General features: G+C 33.7%; 2 protein-coding genes across 2 annotated transcripts in view; one reads left to right on the forward strand and one right to left on the reverse strand.

The window, feature by feature from the left end:
• The window catches only part of PPAT (phosphoribosyl pyrophosphate amidotransferase), a 31,586-nt gene that overhangs the window by 10,763 nt on the left and 1,460 nt on the right, over nt 1-19,363 (reverse strand). Inside the window, exon 2 of the mRNA XM_039845281.1 lies at nt 392-458. Coding sequence (XP_039701215.1) covers nt 392-458 — 67 coding nt within the window. The remainder of the gene's footprint in view (nt 1-391; nt 459-19,363) is intronic.
• On the forward strand, nt 2,034-18,312 carry LOC120588101 (trihelix transcription factor GT-2). Its single transcript, XM_039845280.1, has 7 exons — nt 2,034-2,424; nt 8,524-8,958; nt 10,094-10,183; nt 14,343-14,414; nt 14,873-15,244; nt 15,564-15,629; nt 17,754-18,312. Exons 1-7 carry the CDS (start codon nt 2,043-2,045, stop codon nt 17,918-17,920), a joined length of 1,584 nt encoding a protein of 527 aa, XP_039701214.1. The 5' UTR covers nt 2,034-2,042; the 3' UTR covers nt 17,921-18,312.

Genomic DNA, 19,363 nt, shown 5'->3' on the forward strand with positions numbered 1-19,363 from the left:
AATAAATTATCCATTTCAAAGAAAACAATTCAGTGGCATTGAATATATTCACAGTGTTGAAGTGCTCGTTTTATGCAATACTTTTCGTCAAAACATTGGAGAACAGATCATTAAGCAAAAAATTTGTCAAATATAATAAACTAAATTATTTGTATATCAAAAAGTTAAAGCATGTTAAAGAATTTAAATAAATGATCTCTTTGAGTCAGTCTAGCAACCATCACTGGGAAAGAAATGCATCCTAATTTGACAAATAGAAACAGTTGATCCAAAGAGTATTACTTCTAAATGCAAATTATTTATTCAAATTTCCTTTCCCCACCCCATATACTAGTTATCATCTGGCTATCGTTATCTTTATGATCAACTTTTTTTTTATGTTCAAATATACCTTGTGTGTTCTGAATGTTGGTACTGGATTCCCATCACTGGTGACAATACCAGCACTCTCCTGACCCCTGAAAATATAAAAAGGTATGGACTTAAACTTACCCTATTGATAAAGTTAATGAAAATTTAATGAAGCATACTTTCTCAAAAGAATCCATTAATTCAGTCTGACTAAACATCAAATGCTACTAGTACCAGTACCATTCCTACTCATGACAAGACAACAATAACAGCAGCGGATGAAATTGTCTGAGTTCTAGCTAATATGCCAGGCACCGTCCTAAGCATTTACACGAATGATCTAATTTATTAGGCTTCCACAACAATCCTGTGAAGTAGGTACTATGATTACCATTCCCATTTTACAGATGAGAATACTAAAGCAACAGAAATTAAACAACTTACCCAATGTCACACGGTGGCACAGCAAATATGAGAACACAGATAATCTGACTCCAGAATTTGTGCTTCTAGCCTCTGTACTATGTGACCTCTAAATAAGGTCAAGTATGTAGATGAGTATGTAGATAAAAACAAAAATCTCCAAATAAAATAGGTAAAATGCTTAGCCATGGGTAGTAGAATTATGAATAAAATTTATTAATTTTTATTTTATTGTTTTGTTTTTCTGAAGTTTCCAAGTTTTCTCCAACCATTATGACTTTTGTCATCAGGGGGAAAAAATGCTGCTTCTAAAAACCCTAAGTTGATCAGGGATTCTGTATCTCATATCCTAGGCTAGAGGTAGTATAACACATGGTAAGATTTAAAGGATCTGTACCACTGTGGAGTACATACTCAAATGATATAATAAAGGTTCTAATTGCTTAGCAATTTTTAATGGTTCTGAACAAGTACAACAAATACTGGAGGTTTAACAAAACTGTGTTCCAGAGACTATACATCAGGATAGAAATAAAAAGAAAATCTCTACCATATACGTATGCATACATGAACAATACATTGATTTATTAGGTTAAAGGGATCTTTTTCAAAATTACATATTGTAATTGTTTAGAGATTTTAATAACTAACAAGAAAAAAAGACAACATTAAATGAACTTGCACAGTAAAAAAAAAATCTAAAAAATTCAAATTTAAATTATTTTATTAAATTATCAGTGTGTTAAATACTATGCTGAAAATAGATATGCATAATATTATATACCCTATGAGACTGAATAATTTGTGACTTAGGATTTCTTTAGTGAAATGATACGGTATAGTCTTTAAGTTAATGATGCTAAAAGACTAAGAGTCATAGAGAGGAAAAAAGTTAATGCTAGCCTAAAATTTAGGGCAGAAAGAACCTCTGCCAACCATTTCCAAAACAATTTTTAAAATAAACAATCATTAATAAACCAGAGTAAATTACATAATAAATTTTTTAAAAATAGTTTTCTTTCCCTTTTGTCTCAAGGGTAATTTTTCCTTAAAGCTGAAATGAATAATGTTAGAAATTATTCAGGACCAGGCTTCTTTAATCACAAAGCCTGCTTATTTGGCAGTTTCTCAAGTTACTCCCCTCAGGAAGCTTGAACCAGTTAAACTAGATCCTTTCAGCTCTTTAGAGCTTACTGACAAGCCATCTGGTTTCCTAGGAAACAAAACCTTGGCTAGAAATAGTGAATCATTTCCAGGTCACTTTCAACATGGAGAGTGGAGCAGGAAAGCACTGGACTGAGGAAGAGGTTAAAGCTTTGCTAAGTGTCTGGGCAGAAAAAAATATACGAAAACAACTTTATGGAACACTAAGAAATAAAGGAATATTTATTTACATTGCTAAAAGGCTGCAAGCACTAGGAGTATACAGAGATTGGAAACAGTGCCGGGCAAAGTACAAAAATCTCAAATATGAATACAGAACAGTTAAATATGCTCACAACTCTGGAGACGGCTCTAAAACTATGAAGTTCTTCCATGATTTGGATTCGATCCTACAGTATGAACCTGCCACACGATTAACAGAGGAAGATGCAAATGGCAGGTGCCTGGCAACGCTGAGCCAAAGTACAGCCCCAGAGACCTCAGAAGGTAAAAAAGAAAAAGTACCATTCTTTTGTTTTTATCTAACCAACTGTAAAAGTATAGGACTTCTGAGTCCATGTGACAAATATAGCCTGCAATATCAAAGCTGATTAAAACAAGTGACCTGTTAGGCTATTTTGCACAAGGTGAAAATTAATTTAAAAAAGAGGTTTAATACCATCACTCTTTAAATCTGTAAAATACAGGGGAAAAAACCATTAAAATGACACTGCTAGTGCCAACTGCTCCTTACATATGTCTGATATGTTTTTGGAAAATGGATTGGGATCTGAAAATATTTTAGGTTTTAATTTCTTAAGAGTAACAACAAAAAAATCAAATAATTGCTCAACTGTTGTTTTCCCACATCTCCAATAAGACAGAACTTTCTGCTTTATATTAACATTTCCATTTTCCTAAATTTATAAATAAAAGCATTAACATACTAAGAACCGATAAACAACTTCATTGTTTGCAAAAACAGTTCCATTTTAAGTAATGCAAAAATCAATTTGATTAATTAAATGATTTGATTACATGATTTAGATATTAAAACAAAGTTCTTGACCTGCTGTGTTAAGTCCAACATTATTAACATAGAAGTTGTTGCTCACTGTCTGCAGAAGCCGAATGCGTCACTAGGCAATGTGAGGAAATCAAAAGCAATAATGAGATTTCTCCCATAGCTGAAGCCTTACAGATGCTATTTTAAACAGCAGAGCTGTTCAATTAAATTAAAAAACTGTTAATACCCATGGTCTGTGCCAACACCATGTACAAAGCACTGAGCTACACGCACTCAGTGATATGTAACCACAGAAAAGGAACCATGAATAAATATAACACCCAAGAGAAAATGGTAAGTGGTATAATGATGTACCAAATCAGAAGGGAGTTAAGATGATAGAGATTATAGTTGGGGTAATCTTGGTTATCTGAACATCCTGTTTAAAGCCTAATAATAAATCATTTGGTTAAAAAAAAAACCACACCACTTACACACTTTTATATTTTTGGTACTACAACCAAATTCTGAGAGAGCTTTGCAGGCATTGCCATGTTAAACAGCAATTACATTATTTTATTCAGTTAATCACCTTGCACTCTTCATCATTTAAATGCTTTCAACATTGACTAACGATAAGTTAATCACTCAGCTTCTAGAAGGCTTTGATTTCAACCAGAGGTTGGTCTAATGAAGATGTGGGTGCTAAGATCTCCCCTTCTTAATGGGATCTTCTTCCAGCTCTTTCAGCTACCCTCAGGGCTCCAAACTCCCCAATTTCACACATAAGCAGAGGGCCCATCAAAACTGACCCTACTACAAATTGCTTCCACCTTAGTATTGCTGTATTTCCATCACTTAAATATAAACATTTGCGATATCTTTAACCATTAGTCAGTCACTAAGTCTTTAAAAAATATATTGACATGTCTCATAAATTTTTCTCTCTGCTTCATTGTCATTACCACCATCCAGAACTTCATCATCTATCATGTGGAATATTAAGATAACTTTTTAACTGGTCTTCCTAGTTTTCAGTTCCTTCCCATACATCTTTCACAATGCTACTGGTTGTTGTTCTTTAAATTTTTTTAATTATAAAATTATAAGCACATTAGCATTTTGTTTACATTAAAAATAATCTTTAAATTATACCCAGAATTAATGATAATTTACGATTAAATGTTACCTAATGATACAATAATATTTGAGTTCATATACTAGAGTTTAGGTCTTTCCTCCCTTATACAAATGATGCTACAATCAATACCTTTTGTCCATATTTAACGTTATTACGTTAGGATACTCTCAGCAGTTCAATTACTGGACAGGAGGGTATGATTATTTTGAAACATATTGCTAAAATAATTGCTTTTCAAAAGAATTGTACTTCACTAAGATTGAGAGTATCCTTTTTATAGAACCTTGTCATGCAAGACTGGGGTGGGTTTGGGAGAGAAGACTGCAAATTTAATAAATAATGAAGAATGTTAATTTAATAAATAACACTATAATGGTATATGGAATCAATGACTTTTTACTTTGTATTTAACTATTAGTGATGTGGAACATTTTTATATTTATTCACTTTTCCAAACTGACTGTTTTATGTCAATTGGGGCCTAAGATATTTGCATGACCTCTTTTGCCTTACAATCTTGGCTGACTTTTATGTGATGACCTACAGAACTCAAAAAAGTTTTTAATGTGCTCAGTTTATTTTCTAAGGGTAGGAAAGCCTTCCTTTCTCCAGGTCTGATTCATTTGTAATGTCTTCTGGTTTTTTTTTTTATTGGTGTATAGTAGTAAGCTGAAGAAGTGGAATGCACCCTTTCCACTGTTGAGATCAACCTCATGCAAGTGGTAAGGACAGAGGATCTGGTCCACTCAGCTAGGCAGCATGTAGCCTGGTGGAGCCTTGGCAAAGGACCCAAACACAAACTCTAAGAGGCATCATGCTCTGAAAACTGTAATCATCTTCAACCTCAGAATACCTCTGGTCTATTGCTGTGGAATCATATTCCTTCAGGGACCAAGTTTCCATTCTATCTCCCTCCTCTTACCTTATACAAATGCATCATGAGTAATGAATTAAGAGTTTCCGTTTAATATCTCCGAGGCATGAGGCCCCTGCACACCGTTTTGGGATTCATGCTAGAAATTATCAACTTAAAAAAGAAAAAGTTTCCCTTAAGAAGCTGGGGAGAGAGCTTTTCTTCTTCACCCCTACAGGTATGTTCAGCTCCAGGCCTTTTTCTACTGACAAAACTAGGCCCTAAATGAGATAATATAATAGCAAACCCTACCTTTCCTTATTGCTCTCATCCTCAAGCTCAGATGTTATCTGTATCTTCCACAATTCTAAAGAAAATTCTTCTGTCATTTCAGATTTTTATTTTCCATGTTCCCAACTAAATCCAAAATATTACCTGTGATTTGGCCTCAAATAATTATGAAACCTGATTGTAAGCTTTTGATTTTTACTGAGAGTTTTATGTATAATTATGCAACTTGAAAACAGTGGTACTTCCTTAATTTTTCATTTGTTTTTATTTTAATATAGAAATCTCTAATATAATCTTTAAGCTGATAAACAGCATTCTTCTTTTTATTCTTTAGTGGAATGCCTCTAAATATAATGGTGAATCATGATTTTAAATGAATGTTTATGCCATTAAAATCACACCTAACATTTGCTCTAATGTAAAATATAATGCAATTTCTGTCACACAGTAAAACAAAATTAGAAAAAATATGAGAGTAATATGAAATAAGATGAAAAGATCTTTAATTCAGAAATTACAAAGAGCAATCAAAATGTACTTAATAACCTCCTGATCGGTATGCAACCTCATTCTAATTATGATTCATCTTCAACTTCCTGTGCCAATTGAATTCCAAATTCTATTTGCTGGATTCCTTTGAAGTATGTTTACTTTTTCCTCAATATTACCCTCCTCATTTAATTATTTTAAAAAGTACCCAATCTCTCATTTTATGAAAACCTACATAAAGACACCCAAACCATAAAACAAGAGAATCAAGAAGAGAGTTCTTCATTTTTCAAGTTTGGCATGGATCTTTTAAATGACATATTCCTTGGTCCATTTAAGCACAACTTAGACTAATTTCTGGAAAGTTTAGTGCGTATGTCTGTGTGTGTGTGTGTGTGTATGTGTATATACGTCTGTATGTGTGTGTGTGTGTATATATATGCATATACATATATGTATATACATATACATGTATATACACGTATATACATATATGTATACACGTATACACACACACATATATATCAGCCAATTAATTATATTATAAACTCTTAGCTATTTGACCATTTATGCCAATAAAGCAAGATTTTCTGATTATCTTATTGTAAAACCTCTCTTTTATACTGTATCATTTATAAAGCACTCCATTTAAAGATGTCTATTTTATTTTGAAAACAACCATCTCTAGAAACTTACAAAGTTAGCAAACAGTTCTCATAGAAATTCAAAATAAACCATGCCAATGGGATGGATTTCTCTTTACATACATAAGTATTTAAACCATATTATACCACTTTGTTACAAAAATGTGTCTATCACAAACCTATGAATATGATCTTTCATGAATATGATAAAAAATTTAGCTCAAGCTATTAGTACTGTCAGTTATGTTAAAGCAATTTTTATTTTCCTTAGTATTTATTCCTAAAAGGAATTCTGTTCTCTTTCCAGGAAAAATGTCAGGTACATTAGAAGATAAGGAAGACATCTCAGGAAATCCTTTACTTTTGGTTTCTAAGGTCAGACCAATGGAACTAGGTATAGTATAATGGCCAAAAAAAAAAAAAAATAATGAAACTGATCCAATTTCAAATTGGAAAGAGAGATTGGCTTCTAATCTGGGAAAATGGATGATTTTTCCTGGTAGAAACGCTTAAAATTTATGTTTTCCTCTTTTTCACCAATCTATACTAAAAAAATAAATCATTTTTAAAACAAATGATTATGAAAATGTAAATTGCCTAGAAATATTAGCCTTCAAATTTCCAACCTTTATTCTTTAAATATAGTAAGAAATCTAATGGCCAAAATTACACATAGTAGTTGCTTAATATATAATGAGCATATCACTTAGCATTCTGGGGAGTCTAAGACCCAAACAGAATTTTATATTTGGAAGTAATTAACATAAAATCTACAATGAGGTCAAGGATGATTTTATTCACCCAATTAAAGTCAACATAAAATCTCTTTTTTGCTTTTAAATCTACCGGTTTAACTCAAATAAGAAAAAATACTGAAACACATTTCAAAACAAAGACATTAAATAAACCACAAATGAGAACAATTCCCTACTTCAGGAAAATGCTATAAAGTGTTTTTTAATGGTTTACATTATATATGCTGGGATCCAAATTACCTTTTTATTAAACATGAAGATGAAACCTAAGACAAACTCAAGATAACATAGTTACTAAAATAACCAATAATGTAATGTCATTACCATAAAATGAGGTGCAAAACTGTGCTACAAATCTAACATGAAGGCACCATGCTATAGAAAAGGATTTGTAACTAAGTGGAGATATTCTGCACAGGAATAAGGCAATATAAAATTTCTGGCACATTTCTTCATATTAAAAGAACATAATGCTTCACTTAAAATGGCATTTGGTCTTTGACCACTGGGACATCTTTTATTTTCACAAGGAATAAAATGTACCGATTGTTATAATGGGACTCATCCAAACCCTTCATTTATGAATAGTGTTGGTTCTCAACCCTAACTGCACACTGGAATCACAATCTGAGGATAAGGGGTGAGAACACCCGAGTAGTGGTTTTTAAAAACTCCCCAGAAGATTTTGATAATTAGGCAATGGAAATCATTAGATAAAGAAAAAAGAGAATAAACTGCTCCCACCTATCCTATCGCAAAACAAAAATTGTCTTCGATGAGCCATTTTCTTAATTATATTGCTTTATACAAGTAAATATTATAAACTTACATAAACTTTCACTATATACTAATATACACTCCATATACTAAAGGAGTAGGATAGTCAGTGCCCAGGTGATGGAGGATGGAAAGTTTCCGCGGTGACACATCCAATAGAAAAAACGCGCGAGGAGCCAATGTGAGAACGAGACTGCAAACCAAGCCTTTATTGCAGGGACCGCATGGGCTTATATATGCTAGAGAATAGTGGCATTCCTACAGCAAACTGAGTCATTCTTACATAAGCTAGGCGCAGGCGCATTACTGCATCTAATACAGCATGCAGATCTAAGGTCATATCCTTAGCTGCAAGCCTAGATTGCAGCCAGGCCTGGGGCCCACAGGGATAGAAGAGAAATGATAGAGAAGGAAGATGTTCAAAATGTAACTAATGAAAAATAACTTTATTAATGCCAGTCACTGTCATGGTAAGGAACCAACGGAAGTTGTGCACTTCGTTTCCCCATTGGTTTAAGAGAAAAGCTAAGCTATGATTTGTTATTCCATCTCCTATAAAAAACATTACTTTCTTTACTAATGTTGCAAACATTTATTTTATCTTATGTCAGCAACCCACATATATCTCTTTCTCTCCCCACCTGATACAGGTAACTCTACATCAATGACGGAATCCCCTAATAATATAACTTTTATTCCAACTGTAGCAAATGAAGGAGGAAAACACTGGACTGTACCAGAAGTTAGGGCTCTAATAGGCATCTGGTCTGATAAAAGCATACAACGACAGCTAGAGGGAACAGTGAGAAATAAAAGAATATTTGAAGAAATTGCTGCCAAGCTTCAGAAACTTGGAATAGAGAGAGACTGGAAGCAATGCAGAACAAAGTACAAAAACTTAAAACATGAATACAAGATTGTAAGAATGGCTCAAGACCTAGGCATGACTAAGAGTATGAGATTTTTTACTGAGTTGGATGCTATTCTCGGACATAATAAAAGAGAAAAATCGCAAGAACAGGAATCCCAAGATGGAGAACAAGCCACAGTATGTGACAATGAAAAAATGGAAGAAGACCAGACAGGTAGGAAGGTGAAAAAAAGTAATCTCAATATGCTACACCATGTAAAAATGTCCCCAAGCACAATAACATAAATATAGTCTAAGTTAAAGAAGTTTCATTAAATGCTATTCAACAGACTAATTGCTGAATTTATCATTTAACAAATTTAATGTATATTTGATCTCCTCCAGAACATAGAGAATAACACAAAGTTACACAAAAAGAGAAAATAAATTTGGATTTCCAAAGTAAAGTTTAAAAATAGACCAATTTTAATAAAGCAAAATGCAACTCTACATGGCAGAAATTAAAACAAATTTTCATACCAATTACAGTAAAACTGAGTAAAGAGGAAATGGCGCTGACAAACTTAGAAAAATATAAAACCCATAAGAATGTCTTTGAAGTGTAAGTTCTTCTGTGACACATCATAAAGTCCTTTAAAGTGAGTTTAACCAAAAGGATTGCGATACAATGCACATAAAGACATGACAGCATGAAATAAACTGGATGACTTCTAGATGATGAATCTACAAAAAAATTCTAACTCAGTTTTTCTGGAACCTTGAACCAACCAAGTGTCTCCTCTAGACCTGACTGTAAATTGCAGGACTGGACAAGGTGGTCTTAGAGATCTCTAGTATCATAATGTTTCTAGATCTCTGCATCTGCCTTAAATGATACAATCCTAATTCTCAGAATATGAGTGTGTGTCTAGTGGAAAAAGAGGGGAGTGACAGAGAATTAGGACTGGGAAATGGTGGTGGGAAGTCCTAAAATGTTTCATTAGTGGACAAGAAAGATACTGGTCTGCTAGAGAATTAGCCAACCGCCCCACTAAAATTAAAATGACTAGACATAAGGGAGCCCAACTGCAGTGGCATGATTATGTTCATACAGCAATTGCTGGAGATGCAGCTGAAGATGACTTCATCAGCTACATGTCAGGAGACCTAATTAGAGATTGTAATGCCAGATAGCTATAGTGACCTAACACTAAAAGATGTTTAAGGGTGGGAAATCTATATTACACGAAAGCAAAAACCACAGTATTTAGTATCAGATTCACGCTAAAAGGGAAAATAATAGAGCTTAAAACACTATTCTGAACGTGAATAAAAAATAAACTATTATACTTCTTGTTATGTTTATATAGTCATTGCTGGAGATGCAGCTGAAGGTGACTTGCTCACTAATGTGTCAGAAGAACTAAGAGAAACAGATATAAAACAAAGTCCTGGCACAGGTAAACAATATTCTTTGTTTTTTTAATGTGTGACAAAATACATAAGATGTTATTATAAGATGTTGCTATGTACTGAATTGTGTCACCTCAAAATTCATATGTCAAAGCCCTAACCCTCAATATAATTTTCATGTTAATATGAAATGTATTCAGAAAATATAAATCGGAATGAATTTATAGTTATTCTAGAAATTGTGTTATTTTAAACTTTCACATGAAAATAAAAGCAAAGGTAAAAACCCATAAGGATCCTAGCAGCTAAATACACATAAAAAAATTTAAACAGACAAAGATTTTAGGCATACCTGCAATATAAATCCATTGATGTAAAAACTGCCACTACAGTACTGTGCTGAGGTATAAAGATATGGATATTTATCTTCAGAAGAAAAATTCACATCAAATGTGCTTTAAAAACAAACACACTCAAAGCGATGGATATTTTCGGATAACAAAAGGTAGAGGTTACCTCATTTTGATTTTATATATTTTACTGATGAAATATTGTAACTGGAGCTGCTATTGCTTCTTATTGTTTAATGTTGACACTTGGTCATAAAACTGATCCTCCAAAAGTAATCTCTTTCCCATCTTAAATGTATGCTATGAGCTTCTTTTTCAATCCTCTCACCCGAAAAAAAAGCCCAGCTAGAACTATGGATCTCCCTGTACTCTGGATAACTAATTTGTTCCCAATTTAGAACTTGTGGAGATTTTGGTCCAGTGCAGTGGAGTGGGTTCAGGCACCTGTATGTTTATAGATCATCAAGCACAGCCAGAGTTGAAAACAATAGCCAGGCTGTCATATTTAGAGAATAAGACCAGGAGAGGCTGAAGAGTAAGTAATACGTAAACTCTCAAGTAAATTTATTGTTCTCCCTAGTCTAAGTCATAGGCAAGAGAGGGCAAAAAGAATCAGAATGTTACCAGAGGAGACAGGACCAGTTACCTAAAGAGAAATTTGTGTTTGACAATATAGCTACCTGTCTCTTCTGGTAGGAGAAAGAAAACTGACTTAATCAACTCCAATATCAGTTTCCATTCATATGATGTGAAATACCTCAATATCTTGGTATTCTTGCAAGTCGCTACCTTCTAGTATGGGACATTCACAGGCAGATCAATTTGACCCAGGAAGGTGAAGCTGGACACATTAAGCACAGCTTGACAGTAGTAAAATATATCCTATTAGAGGTCTTTCTTACCTTCGGCCTAAAAATCACAAGTGAAAGACTACATTGTTCTTTTAAGAATAACCTTAAAGTTATACTCCTTTTGGCTGTAGTAAAATGTATTTCCAAAACTAAAATTTCACCAGCCCTATAATTTAACAAAATTTGGCAATGTTATGGCCAGCAGGGGGCATTAAAGTATCTACTGTATCAGAAGGTATGCCAAGCATTTTGTTTTCTAATTCATTTATTTCTTTTAATAGACCAAAAGTTGGAAACAATTTTCTTTAAAATTGAATAAACACTTTTGTATATTCTATGTACAATTTAAATAATCTAAGCAGTCAATTAAATAAACGAATGTACTTTAGTCATGTGAAACAATATTAAGAACTTGTAAAATTATTAATCCAATAGAAAACCCAAATAAGACTTGTTAAAATTTCAGAAACCCAAAAATTATAAATGTAAAAGAAGAAAGCTCAGATATAAGTGAGCTGATAAATTTAAAGACAGGCAGAGTTTTAAATACAAAGGTGATTTTCTAACTCTTACTATTTATACTTTAATAAACTGTTAAGAAGCTGTGCTATAATAAAGAACATATCTGGTCTTTGTCCCCAGTTCCTGGCATAGAGCTTCAAAAACCTTTGGAATTTCTAGCGATAGAAGTGTCTTTTATATTCTAATAAGGTGACCCAAGGTGAACTTCCAGGTAGCTTCAGGAGAAGGCTGGTCACCAGATAGATCAACCTTGTAATTAGAGGGTTGGAATTTTGGGCCAGGCTGCCCTCCAGCAGGGGACTGAATTCAACCATGTGGCCAATGATTTAATTTATCATGTCATAATGAATCATGACAGTAAAAATTCTGGCTCAGAGGAACTTCTTGGTTAGTGAACACAGTGATGTGCCAGGGGGTGATGCGCCCTGACTCTATGCAGAGAGGACACGGAAGCTCTGCATCTAGGACACTCCCAGACCTTGCCCAATGTGTTTCTCCATTTGACCGTTCCTGACTTCTTCCTTTTATAACAAAACCGTAATCCCGAGTATAGGACTTTCCTGAGTCCTATGTGTTGTTTTAGCAAATTACAGAACCTGAAGGTTCTGGCACTCCCTGAATTTATAGCCAGTCAGCTCCAAGTATGGCTGGCAAATTACAGAACCTGAAGGTCATGGCACTCCCTGCATTTATAGCCAGTCAGCTCCAAGTATGGCTGGCATCTGAAATGTAAAAGCAATCTTGTAGCAGATTAAGCCCTTCAAGCTCCCCAGTCTGATGCTAACTCTGGGTAGTTGGCGTCAGAACTGAATTGCAGCACACACGGTTGGTATAGAAACATAACACAAACTATAAATTCTCTTTCCTTAAAAGACACTAAATTTAGGGATTCCCCCCCACCACCACCACATGACCTCTTATTTTTTATGATGAATTTCTCAAAATTTCTATAAAATACTTAATCTCTATGTTTCTATTTCTCAGAAGTAGGACATGTACCTGAGCCTAGAATTGATGGTTTTAAACACTTAAGTAAAATGTTATAAATTCGAATTCTGCTGAAATAAGGTTTGAGCACAAAGTTTACCTTGAACTTGTGCTCTCCAAAAAGTAGCCACTGGAGCAAGAGTGGGGAAGGTTTGGGCATGGAAGGAGGTGGTAGGTGTAGTTACAAAAGAGCAACCAGAGGGAGCCCTACGGTGCTGGAACTGTTGAGTATCTTGACCGTGATGGTAAAGGGATGAACCTACATAGGTGATAAAATTATTATAGAACTTAATACACACATTCACATGTGCACACACACACACACACACACACACACATTCTCACAAATGGCTACAAGTAAAACTGGGGAAATCTGAATTAGAGTGTATTGTGTCAATGTCAAAATCCTTGATCTAATTGTTTATTATGGTTTTACAAAATGTCACCATTGTTGAAAACTAGTCAAAGTATAGAAGGGGTCTCTATTATTTCTTACAATTGCATGTGAATCTACAATTATCTTGATAAAAATTTCAATTAAAAAAAGTAGATTATTAGGTAACCCTATGTGGCTTCAGAGCACAATCTGTCATTTGAGTCTTGATATTGCTAGAAGCTAAACTTCATCACAGTCTCACTGTGCAAATATGTCCTGAATAAGAAGATCTGGTCCTATCCCAATATAAATCTCCATGCACCTTTTGCCGTATATGCTTAATGGCCCCTGAACCACCTTTTGCCTCACTGGTCTATTAATACTTACCATTGTCTAATTTTACAATAATCATTACAAGCAAATGCAGAGACATCTGTACATATGATTAAAAAAAAAAAAAGTCCCAGTGTACAAGAAAGTGCAGCTGGCATGAAATAATGTTATCATAGCTTTGCTTCAACACAACAATCCAATATACACATCTTAGGAGGAGCTTTCCCCAAATTACAAACAACTGTCTTGTAAACATCCTATACATACACTGGTACACCAGAATAAATCCATGCTATATTTTCCAGGCTAAGCACCATCAGTTTCTTAAAATGTTTATCTCCTGTCTGCTGTTAATGTCTTAATGTGAAAATTGCTAAAACCGCTTATTCTTACTTTATTTTATTCCTTTATATATGTATTGCAGTAAGGATCATTCTTAGTTACAATGAGGATCAAATTAGAAAACAGATGTAAGAGCTTTGTCCAGCATTAAAATATAACAATGAAAGATGTTACCAAACTGGGTCGAAAAGTGCTATCCTAACTCCAGAGCATATAGTGTACCGCCTTGTGACTTTTAATGCAGAGTACTTCCAAGAATTTGAAGATGGTTAATTCTACATGGCCATTTTAAAATTAGGTTATGGATGGCAAATGGTCTTGGCTCTGAGGTTACAGTTTTGATATGGAACCCAGCCTTACTAGTTTCTCAGCACAATCTTCAATTGCAAAAGATTAGAGTTTTGTAAACAACAAATTTAAATTGCTATTCTCTGTTTCCTGACAGAGGAAGATACCATAAGAACGGCTTCAGAAGAGGTGGGAGGCCCCAAAGCACCACAAAGTATCATTGGGTCAGGTACAGGGTCTAAATTGTTCAATTTTAAATGGTAGTTTGATATTTAAAGTTTAACATATATCAGTTTAAGTACTTTAAAGAGAAGCTCTCAGTTGTGTATATTGCCTCATTATACCTGAGCTAGTAGAGAATATGGTAGAAAAGGAAAGAAAATATTTATCCCTACTTTTATTAAAAGTAATTAGTAAACATTGACCTCCATATTCATACATATCTAATGAAGATTACTCAATGATGAAAAGCAGCTAAATTATTCTAATATTGGGGATGAGTATGCCTCATAATTAAAAAAAACCTTATTTTATTTGATTATGAATGTGTGGAAAAAATTGGCCCTTATATTGAAATTATTATAATTTTCAATGCTTTACCGCAATCCAGGTTGTTTTAAATGAATGATATTCAAACACGAGATCTATCTATAAATTTGAATAACTGTAAATCACATTGATTTATAGGTAATCATATACCTTTAGAAGACGCTAAAAGTCATTTACAGATTATAACAGTAAGCAACACAAAGACTGGAAAACACTGGTGTGACAATGAGGTCAAAGCGCTTATAAACATATGGTCTGATGAAAAAATTAAGCAAATGCTTGAAGGGGCCACAAGAAACAAAGAAATATTTGAGGAAATTGCCAGAAGACTAATGCAGTTTGGAATAGACAGAGATTGGAAACAATGTCGTACTAAATACAAAAATTTAAAATATGAATACAGAGTTTTACAAAAGAAAAATGGCAATCCTCAAGGAAGAATGAGATTTTATGAAGAAGTTGACTGCCTCCTAAGACGACCCACTCTAAGAACTGACATATGGAAACATGGTAACCTCGGAATTGACCTTTTCAAATAAAAATTCTATAAACTTTCATCTTTGCATTTTAACTTAGCAAGAAACTCTTCAAAAATAAAATGCTAACACTACTGTATGTTCAAACGACCCCAAATTTATTATAAAACATGTACCTAATTTAACAGTTTCCATTTCTTTTCAAACCTGGTACTGAAATATTAATTCTTAAACTCATTCTTCTTTGTTCAATTGTTCAAATGTTATTACTTTACTATACTTGAATATTTGAAGACTAATATATTTTAAGTGACTTCATATCCTTCTTCTTTTCTTTTGTTCTTTTGTTTAAGAATTATTTGAAGGTTATGCCAAAAACCCAAGAACTTTCAGCATCAAGAGAAAAGCATGTGAAGATGGTAAGAGTCTGAGAAATGTTGTTTTTCCACTTTGAGGAAAACTTGTTGCTTTTTCCTGATAAGGTATTTATTCCCGTCCTTGACAAATTAGACTAAATACATTGTTTATGAGCCGTGTGAGAGCAAAAGATGCTGAGAAATGATTTATTTCATAGGTCATTAAGAGTGAAAATAACAGAGTAAATGGAAACATTCCCATAGTTAGAAATTTCTGCACAGCTCTACATTTATCATAAGCCTTTAAATTACACTTTATAGTGATTGCTATCAGAAGACTGGGATGTAAAAAGGGGGGAAAAAACTCTATAAACAAATTCAGAAGCCAACCTAATTACGTGAGCTGTAATTCCAAACTGACCCGTTAAAGATATCAGGAAAGGTAACAGAATGTAGTATATAGAAGAAAAATGCATAATAGAAGAAAAAGCACCAGTCTGAGAATCAAAATATCTACGTTCCAATCTCTCTCCGACCCTAGTGACTCAACACAGCAAATGACTGCATCTCTCTGGATCTCAAGGATAATCCAACTTTAGCATTTATAGATTGATAACTTTTCAACTTGTTTTGAGTACACACAAACAGTTGAAGAGCTGAACTTTTAGAGTGAACACACCCATGAAACTACCACTCTAATCAAGATATAAAACATACTAGCACCCTAGAGGCCTCCCAGACATTAATCATCCTTCTAGTCTCCATGAAGGTTGACTAATCTATCACTATAGATTAGTCAACACATTGCTCTCGTAAGATCTATCCATAATTTTACTTGTAGGAATTCATTCTTTTTTATTGCTGTAGAAAATTCTGTTATAGGAATATATGTCCTGCTACCTTCTTTATCTACTCCACTGTTGGATATCTTCATAGTTTCCAAATTGGGGCTATTATGAATAATGCTGCTAGAAAAATTCTTCTGCATGTCTCCCAATAAACATATGTATGTATTTCTGTTGAGTATTTACCCCGGAGTGGGATGCAGGATCATGGGTACGCATATATCCAGGTACTGTTCCAAGCACTTTACAAATATCAATGTATTTAATCCCTACTACAACTTTATGAAGTAGGTGCTATCATTATCTCCAATTTACAAAGGGGGAATGAAAGCATGGAGAAGTCTGTGTTCTTGAACCAGCTGGCTATATTGCCTCTCTGTCAAAGTCAGCGACCACATCTGTCCTGTGTGGAACAGTGTTCCTAGTGTCTACCACAATACCTTGAATATGGACATAGTAGGAACGCAACAATATTTTTTGAATAAAATATTAGAAAATAGCAAGAATCCACTCTCTATGCAACTCACCCACCCTGCTTGACAACCCTTATATCTCAAGTGAGCTGAAAATTTTATTTGCCATTTTTGGACATAAATTTCAAGTCAGATGAGTTGCCACACCTTTGCCTTCTCTTAATGCTCTCTAGTGAATATGCTATTAAAAATTGCTAAAAGTTAACCACATAAAAGTATCATTCCCAACTCAATGATTTTGAGCACTGGACCTTTAAATATACAAGTATATCCAACAGATAAAGAAATAAACTCAGAAGTTAGGAGACTTGCCCAGGATCCAATAGATGTTACTAGGAAACTGGGGACTAGATTTTGAGTCTTATGTTAAGGAACTGTTCCCAATATTGACCAGAATGATAAAGCCATAGTACTTTGAGACTCTTTAGATGATACATAAATTCTGCTTCAGACTAATGCAAAATGAAAGTCCAAAATAATAGTTATAATTGGAAGAACTGAAAATGTGTTTTCAATTTTAAGACTGAGACTCGTAAAATTACAAAAGCAATTGAATTACAAGTCTTTCAAAATCAAAGACTGGAACAATTAGCAAGGATATTTTTAAAATAAGTCATTTTCCCAACCAAGGGGATAAAAACACTATAGAAATATAATATATTTGGTCATTATTACTAAGAAATGAAAATCGACGTAAAATTACCCCCAATCTTAATTTGGCAACTCAAAGCAAGTTCTCACATGGCCTACTCAAGTGTTCTCCTACAAACTAAATAAAAATAACTGGGAACTAATTCATAGAAGTTTATCTGAGTACATCTCTCTCACAAGTGCCTTTCTAGTGATAATGTTATATACTCTGTTTGCAGAGCCAGTGTCTGTATCTCTTAAGAAAACTGCTCTTGAGATCATGGCAAATCAGTTTCCTCAAAGCAAAACAGAACCAAAAGATTCTACAGAATGTTTCTATAGACAGGAGATCCCCTCCGTGACCCAACTTCATCAGGTAAATCTCAAATTTTTAGAAGAGGTATGAAAATGTTTATCAACTGTAGGGTTTAATTCATAACCCAGGGAAGCGGTAATCCACTGAAGGTCATTTTCATATCCTAGCTAACCAAGGAAGAAAGGCTAACTAGATGACTGATGAAGTTTTAGTAATTCCTTTTGTGGTATCTTCAAATAAGTCTAGGTCATGCTAGTCTCCATAAAATGTGACTGTGGGTTAAAGATTAAGATTTTGATCTACTCTGCAAACTACTGAACTGATGTTTTCAGGAACAAAAAAGCATTTGGTGATTATATGAAATGTGACATAAACATGCACACACACACAGCTTATCTAGCTAAAGAGGACAATTTAATTTTCAATGTTAAAACTAACACCACTGCCCTGACAAAAGGTAGAGCTATGGAATAAACCTGCATACAGCCTGAACAATTACTAAAAAGTACTTCTGGATGAATCCATCTGGATTTAAATATCCGGTACATGACTGTCTAGCAATTGATATTCCATTTGTTTTTTATATAAAACACATAATATTATAACTTTCATGTATTCGGTTATCCCTGAGACTAAATTTTTTATGTCAGATTATGCCTAAGACACAAATAGAACCAGGTCCAATACAAAAGTGAGTTTTAGGACGATAATGTATAAGAGAGAAATTCCTTCATCAGAAAGGAAAAAAACAAACAAACAATCAAAATTTGTTGTTTTAAAACTAACCACTGGGGGAGGGGAGTAAGATGGTCAGTGTACAGTGTATATAACTCTACTGTATATTAAGCTATGACAAGCTATTTAGGGTTCCAGTTTTGACAGTCCTTGATTCAATGCCATATAAAAATGTTATTCCTTAATCTTTGATCCTTACCTACCAAGTTAGAGTAACAGAAGATTTTATCTTCCAAACCTAAGAGAGTTTCATTGTTCTTCTAATCAGTCAGTTCCCCTAAAGGGTGAGGACTTTGCTAATTTAAAATTTTGAATTGCACAGAATTATGGGTGGCACCTTAATGATTCTATGCCTACACAAGAAAAATCTTATATAATCCTATAATCACATTTGTATTGCCCTTATCTTTAATCTCATCTCATAATTCTTTCACATAAAAGCACCTGTAGGAAAATGCCTGCAACTAGGAATCAAGTTGTATTTATTTAAAAAAAAAAATCAGCCCCTTTTTCTTGAGGAACATATTTAATTGAGAAAATAAAGGGGGTGACCTTTCTAAGTTATTTTAGCTAAAAAATAGTTTAGAAAAAAAAAATTCAAGGTCAGTTCATATATTTCCCACAGACTGCCATCCAACTCTATAGATCCTTAGTTTCTACACACCTCTCCCCATGACAGAATATCCAAAAACAACTACTAAGAATGTTATAAACTAATATTGCTCTGGATTACCATATAGATTTTACTTTTTTCTTGGACTATATATCTAATCCTCTCAATAAATATATTTTAAAACA

This window comes from Pteropus medius, unplaced genomic scaffold (genome assembly GCF_902729225.1).
Source record: "Pteropus medius unplaced genomic scaffold, Ma_sr-lr_union100, whole genome shotgun sequence".
In the NCBI taxonomy this organism is placed as follows: Eukaryota; Metazoa; Chordata; class Mammalia; order Chiroptera; family Pteropodidae; genus Pteropus; species Pteropus medius.

What these genes read in the sequence shown, in the direction of transcription:
- LOC120588101 (XM_039845280.1), top strand. Translation starts at nt 2,043, where the DNA reads ATGGAGAGTGGAGCAGGAAAGCACTGGACTGAGGAAGAGGTTAAAGCT. An exon ending in AATGGAAGAAGACCAGACAG is followed by an intron (nt 8,959 to 10,093) that starts GTAGGAAGGTGA and finishes ATGTTTATATAG; the next exon opens with TCATTGCTGGAGATGCAGCT. An exon ending in GAGAAAAGCATGTGAAGATG is followed by an intron (nt 15,630 to 17,753) that starts GTAAGAGTCTGA and finishes CTCTGTTTGCAG; the next exon opens with AGCCAGTGTCTGTATCTCTT.